We start from the raw sequence: 7,500 nt of genomic DNA on the forward strand, positions 1-7,500 counted from the left end.
TGCATGTATAGTAGCTACACAGTCCCTCCTTGTTAATGACAATTTGCAGTTCCTTTCTGAGTACTGGGAATAAAAGTATTTCCTCTCACTTACTAAAACGTTGCAAGCTCTACAAGTGCTGTACCGGATGACATTATTCAGAAAGCTAGATGAGATCTTATGTATGTTTGTAAATTAATTGCACACCAGCTTCCTAATGAAGTAGATTCTTAGTACAGAATCTCTGATTACGGATATTCCTGTTGACGTTAAAACATATGTACTGGCATGTATGTACTGTATATATATATACATATATATATATATAAATATATATATATATATATATATACATATATACATATATGCACACTCATATATATATATATATATATATATATATATATATATATATATATATATATATATATATATATATATATATATATATATATATATATATATATATATATATATATATATATACATACACACACACACACACACACACACACACATATATATATATATATATATATATATATATATATATATATATATATATATATATATATATATATATATATATATATATATATAGTTCTCATACATACACACACACACACACACACACATGTGGTTCCAGTATATATATATATATATATATATATATATATATATATATATATATATATATATATATATATATATATATATATATATATATATATATATTCTTACAGACTTTAAACACTAGCACTAAAAAGAATGAAAACGCACAAATAAATTAAGCAAAATAAGGTCAAAAGAGCATTATAGTTGAGGGAGCGCCTCCATCCCTGTATAGAAGAGTATACAAGGTATACAAGAGTTCTCAAATGACAATTAATTAAGGTATATAGTGTTCATCAGGGTTCCAGTAAGCCATGGGTTTGAGTATTATCTTCGCAATAAGTTCCAGCGAGATATCGGTAACTTTATCTGCTTTCCATGTCCTATGTGAAAGTATTGTCTGTCTGTCTTAATTAGAGCTGCTTCGAGCATCTGACCTTTGAAATTTAACTTGCTTTTACAAACCATTCATGATGTATTCTTTTAGTTATCCTTTTAGTTTTCTGTAAAAGAAAACTATTGTGACGGGTTTGTGTGTCCGTCCGCGCTGCTTCTGTCCGCCCTCAGATCTTAAAAACTACTAATGCTAGAGGGCTGCAAATTGGTATATCCCTGGACAGGTAACCTGTGTAAACTTTTACACACCGACGCTGCGCAAAACACGGTTTTTTCGCTCCCGCGCAGGGCGATCAAGCTCAAACAAGATCATTTTCATGGAACAGCGAGTCTATGCATCGGTGCGTCAGGGCAGGCAGTTGTCCGCCGTCTACCGCGCAGAAAACATCGAAAAAGGTTCGTCTAAAAATTGTTTTGTGTAATATTTTACACTACATTACCAAAATCGTGACTTTTTTACTTTTGGGTATTTCTTCGAAGAATATTCAGCATAAATCAATTACTCGTTATAAGTAGTTTATTTTTGTTTATTTATCAATGAATGTTTATACTACAACGTATTGCCACCATATTGGGTATATACCGACGCCTTATATGATTTTTTGCCGTTTTACTGAATTTGCATTTTTTTCATTTTTTCAGGTTCGACAATGGCTCGTCGCACATACCTTGAAGATGAGGAGATTGACCGAATTCTGTTTGAGGAGGAAGACTCCAGTGATGTGGAAGATGTGGAGGATGTTGTCATAGAAGCTGACAGAGTGTTTGATTCACTCCACGACGCTCTCACGTGGCAGGAAGAGGAGTTGGAGGAGCAGATCCCACATGAGCTCGACGACGACCTAGATGATGAGGAGAGGGACGACTTGGCAGAACCCACACCTTCTACATCATCTACCCCTTCTACTCCACTGAGCCCTAGTGAATTACGTAGTAGGAAGAGGAGAAGGGGCCCTCTTCAACCTGCAGAAGGGAAGGAATTGGTGGAGATGCCCTTAGCCATTTACAAAGGGAAGGACAGGACTGTGTGGCACTCCAAACCCAACCCATCAATGCCACCTATTATCCGCACGGATCAAGTGCTTCCTGGGGCCCCAACCACACACACGTTGCTTGCCAAGACGTGTGAAGAAATTTTTAGCCTTTTCCTGAGTGATCCCATGCTTGGAGAGGTTTGCATGCACACGTGTGACAAGATCCAGGACTTGCGGATCAAGTTCAAGAAGCAGGAAAACCCGACCTTCAAAGATGTCTCTCTCATGGAGCTGAAGGCACTACTGGGCATCCTAATTATGGCAGGGGCACGGAAGGACAATCACCTGAACACCGATGAGATGTTTTCCGTCCAATTAGGATGCCCCTTCTACAGGAGCATCATGAGTGAGAGGAGGTTCAACTTCCTCATTCGGGCACTCCGTTTTGATGACAGTGCCACCCGCGAAGAACGAAGGAAGAAGGATATTTTCACCCCAATGAGGAAGCTGTGGGACAGTGTGATCAGCAAATGCCGTAGCAACTACTCTCCAGGGCCCCATGTTACTGTAGATGAGCAGTTGTTAGCCTTCAGGGGACGTTGCAGCTTCAGGATGTTCATCCGGAACAAACCAGCAAAGTAAGTAACAGTGCCACTGTAGGCCGAATCCATTTTCATAACTAATTTTCTTTCATAGTACTAACAAATATTATTTAAAATTTTCTTCTTCAATTTTTATTCTATTTATCTATTTATTTTATTTATTTATTTATTTATTTATTTATTTATTTATTTATTTATTATCTATAAATTTTCTTGTATAACTAATGTTTTTCCCTTTCTTTCTTTTCTTTTCAGGTACGGTATCAAGTTGGTGATGCTGTGTGATGCTGACTCCGCCTACATGTGCAACGCCATCCCCTACTGTGGTAAGAAGACAGGGGCACCTTGGGCATCTCCTTGGGGAGTACTTCACCGTGGAGCTGGCTAAGCCCTTCAAGGCCAAAGGGCGTGTTGTCACCACAGACAACTGGTTCACGTCCCTGCCTTTAGCCAGAAGTCTGCAGAAGTTGGAGATGCATCTTGTTGGGACCATACGTCCTAAGCCTTACATGCCCCTGGAGTTGCTGTCGTTCAACCTTGAAGTTGGGGAGAGTGCTGCTCTCTACAACTATGAGGACAAGGCTACCCTTCTCTGCCAACGTGTGAAGTCGACGAAGAGGGTACAGATCCTCTCCACCGTTCATCACAGGCCCTCAGCTGTAGAGAATAAGAAGACGCACCTCCACATGTTTTATAATGCTACAAAGGGTGGAGGGACACGTTCTACCAGACGTGTGCATCGATTACATGTAGCAGGAAGACTCGAAGATGGCCCCTCTGCATCCTGTACGGGATAATCAACATTGTAGTGAACAATGCCTACGTCCACTACCGCCACAATCCCGAAAAAACACCAAGATCAGCCGACGTCAGTTTGCCTCCGACCTAGCAATGCAGCTTGGTCGCCCTTGGGCCCTACAGCGCCTCCTCAACAAGAGGTACCTCCCAAGAGACGTCGTGTCCCTCATCGCCACTGTTTATGAAGTTCATGAGGTCCCAGCAACTCCAACGACACCCGCAGCAACAGCCAAGGCTGACAAGAAGCAGAGGTGTTACTTGTGCCCTTCCAACTCCAACACCCGGACGAAACTTCTGTGTGGCAAGTGCCAAAAGACCTCCTGTGGCGAACACAGCACCTACATGTGTGAGAAGTGCTCGGTAAGTGTTCATGAATATTTTATTCATTGTTTGGTAACACTCAAGATATAATTAACACGTTGTAGGCTGCTCATATGGTCAAAACGTGACCCTATGTTGGCACTGTTTTGAGTGCCAGCATATGTGGCACTTTTTTTGCCGTTAAATTTTTTTTGAAATATTTTTTTTATATTTTTTACATAATCTACAATGTTTGTAGTCCATGCATACTAAATTTCAGAGTGATTCATAAATTTTTAAGGGTAAAAAAAAAATCATCAAAGAGGTACTGTTTTTTACTGATTTCGACTACAAAGAAATTTCACAAAAAATTTCCTAAATCTCATTTGAGTGCTACCAAACAGGTTTTTTTATCGTAGTTAGACTATTAGAAATGTGTGTTATTGTTTTTGTTATATATATAAGACATTTTAGAATGTTTTACATAAAGAAACGTGACCTAGCATAAAGAAAATGTGACCCTATGTTGGCACTATTTTGAGTGCCATCAGATGGTGCCACTTTTACGGTTAAATTTCTTTTATCTTTAGTATAACTTTTTGGAGATTAATAAAAATTTTCAGACCAATCATTATTGAAGGGTTGAGATTAATTGACGAAAAAATTTTTTTTTTTCAAAAATAATGTTTGTTTTTTTTTTCATTAACTTTTAAGGGTATTCTGGGCTCAAAAGAGAGCCCAACTCTTCTAGTTTACACCAATGTTGGTAAATATTTATATACTTATTCAAAAAATGTGAGTGCATGTATATTTTTTTTTCATAAAATAAATCGAGTTTAAGTTTTGATTTTTATTTTTTTACAGATTCAAAACAATAAAGAGATTGAAAATTTTAGAGCTGAGCTATTAAGGAGTGTAAAACTTTACACAGGTTTCTGGTGACTGGTTTTTGACGTTAGCCAGGAACTCATTCTAGTTTCACACCAATGTTGGTAAATTTTATTTATAGTTAGCCATGATTATTCATTAGTTTTCTTCAGGCCACCAGAATGTGAGTGCATGTATATTTTTGTAGTTATTTTTTTATATTAAATAAATCGATTGTTTAAGTTTTGATGTGAGTATAATTATCCATATACCAGTAGATAGTAGAGCTGAGAGTATGGCGTGGCTGAAATTTTCATACAGAATTATACGCTGTACATAAACTCGATTGCGTTGAAAAAACTTCGGTGAATTCTTTGCTTGTTTTATACTGTAGCTTGTACTAAGTCTTGTAAGGTTGAAAGTATTATCGATCGTTTGGTGTCGGATTTGTCTCCGGGACAGACTTTTCAAGATTTATCGCATTTCCTATGATATAAATATCAATATCTTAGGGCACATTCTTTCCCCCTTAAATGTTAACGATGGCTACCAACGACATAACGGTCGCTGAAAGCAGAAGGATTGTCCGTCCTCAAAGTTTCACTAATCTTCTTGATGCTGTCCTGATATGATTTTTAACTCATTGTATAAGAAGTATGAAAGGAAATATGATTCGTTTCATAAGCCACTTTATCAGTTTTGTAGTCGGTGTATTTGAGGGAAGAAAGTTGTTCAGAAATTATTTTAAATATCCCTTGCTTATACGCAGTCCGCAAGGATCGTAAAATTAATTTGCTTGCCAATGCAATCATAACTGACAAATCTTGATAACTAAAGCAATGACTTTGAAATATTGATTAAGTGGGTTTTGTATGTACTGCGAGCTTGCAGTTTGTGATATTCGTAATTATCAGTTCATCCAGAAAAAGAAATCTGATATCTCTTCCCTATTCTTCTTGAAGTTTGAAACTTGGCACAAGCATACATGTATATGTATACATATGTGTATCGTTCACAGTAACTTTTCCCCATACACGATCTGTTATTATAAATGTGCCGGTAACAGTCATTATCGTTTCTAGTAAAGAACAATGTTTCAAGATCGACCGAGTAAAGTTAGCAGGAAAACGTGACTTGAAAGTAAAGCACGATGGTGACCATTTTTTTAAAAGTCTGTTGTATATGGATATCATTATTTTTTATCCTTATTGTGAAAAGAGGAATAAAGTAGATGGAGGAATATAGAGATGCACTCACCCATTCTAGATCTAAACCATCTTTCCTTATAGTTTTGGTACGATTTAATCATCAGAAACTTATACTAAATCTATATACAAACCAAAAGGAGATTAAATATCTCGCATATATTAGGTATAACTTTCAAACCTGATGACTGTTGCAACAATACACTACAATACAGTATTTCTTTGTAGTAAAATGATATTCTTGACAGTAAGGGTGAAGTCGAATCCATCCACTGGAAACTAGCTGGCAATATCTAATGGTGAGACATCAGTGGATTTTACTAGGTTCCAAATTCATTATCTTTTATATCTCTAGGAATATCTTTCCAACGGCATTAGCAGCTCGAAAACCAAAGGAAAACATGGGAAATAGTAAAATGAGAAACAAAAGTTACTTATTAAGTAATTCAGAGACGCATGAAAGAAATTGCCTTGCGAAAGCCATAACTTAATAAGGAATATAAACAGCACAAGGATTCCCAAACCAAAATAAACTATTTCCAGACATATCCGAATTCGAACCTAAAAGTCTGTTAGCGGAATAAGCGCCCTTTGTTATGCAGATGTGTTGATCTGCAAGGGTTTAAGAGCGATTTATTTTCAGTTACTCTAAATAATAATCTTATTACACACCTAAGATCATATTTTCTATGAAACATGTAAAAACAGAATGAAATAATGAAAATAACAATTAAAAGCTTTGTAAGAAAAGTAAAAGATTACTATTTTCTGACAAATAACACATAATTAAAAAGAAAAAAGTAATTTACATCCACATGCAAGAGAAGTCTGAAAAAATGGAAAGGAATGTAAAAGTCTTGAAAAGGCTTGCATGCTAAATGAACTATCACAGTAGGAAAAATACTGTATTATTCAGAAGGTTTCTTAGCAGTTTCACCCTAGAATCCGATTACTCACGTCCTGCAGTCCTTAACTTTGTTCGTTCTTCTTTTGTAAACGTAATCAGAACATGTTACAACCGCGTGCTTCGTTCAGAGAAACAGAAAAAGTTAAAGTCAGAGGAATAATCTTCTTTGCTTCATTTTTGGAACAAGCCAATGATGGAAATCACGGGAAATTGTATTTCTGGAGTGTCCAAAATATTCTAAAGCAAACAAATGTTTTCTATGGTAGTTAAGTTAAGTATACCTTAGTTTAACCAGACCACTGAGCTGATTAACAGCTCTCCTAGGGCTGGCCCGAAGGATTAGACTTATTTTGCTTGGATAGAACCAGTTGGTTACCTAGCAACGGGACCTACAGCTTATTGTGGAATCCGAACCACATTATACCGAGAAGTGAATTTCTATCACCAGAAATAAATACCTCTGATTCTTCATTGGCCGATCGGAGAATCGAACGCGGGCCCAGCAGAGTGGTAGCCGAGTACGATAGCGACCCGCCCAATGAGGAACTTTTCTATGGTAGTGAGTTTCGTAGAAGTCAAAGAGCTTTAACTAAATTGAGAGATCGGTAGATCGCCAAATAAAAGGCAAATAATTAATTACTGTAAGTGTGCAGTATTTTTTTTTAAGCATTGGATGGCACTAAGTCAAAAAAATACGAAACTTTCCATATTAAACGCCACTAACTCATCTTCATTGGTGGGGTGGCTAGAGCTCTCGGCTAGCACGCTGTTGGCCCAGCGCTCGAGTCTCCGACCGGCCAATGAAGAATTAGAGGAATTTATTTCTGGTGATAGAAATTCATTTCTCGTCATAATGCGGT

At 36.9% G+C, this 7,500-nt stretch overlaps 2 protein-coding genes and 1 long non-coding RNA gene across 4 annotated transcripts in view; 2 read left to right on the top strand and 1 right to left on the bottom strand.

The window, feature by feature from the left end:
* The window catches only part of LOC136825019 (uncharacterized), a 301,632-nt gene that overhangs the window by 213,957 nt on the left and 80,175 nt on the right, over positions 1–7,500 (top strand). The gene's annotated exons all lie outside the window — the stretch shown is intronic.
* Positions 1–7,500, bottom strand: part of stg1 (stargazin-like protein) — a 142,826-nt gene that overhangs the window by 119,029 nt on the left and 16,297 nt on the right. The gene's annotated exons all lie outside the window — the stretch shown is intronic.
* Positions 1,205–3,420, top strand: LOC136825017 (uncharacterized). Its single transcript, XM_067081049.1, has 3 exons — positions 1,205–1,383; positions 1,630–2,599; positions 2,819–3,420. The coding sequence occupies exons 1-3, from the start codon at positions 1,305–1,307 to the stop codon at positions 2,949–2,951; spliced, it is 1,182 nt and encodes a 393-aa protein (XP_066937150.1). The 5' UTR covers positions 1,205–1,304; the 3' UTR covers positions 2,952–3,420.

This window comes from Macrobrachium rosenbergii, chromosome 36, assembly GCF_040412425.1.
Source record: "Macrobrachium rosenbergii isolate ZJJX-2024 chromosome 36, ASM4041242v1, whole genome shotgun sequence".
NCBI classification, from domain to species: domain Eukaryota; kingdom Metazoa; phylum Arthropoda; class Malacostraca; order Decapoda; family Palaemonidae; genus Macrobrachium; species Macrobrachium rosenbergii.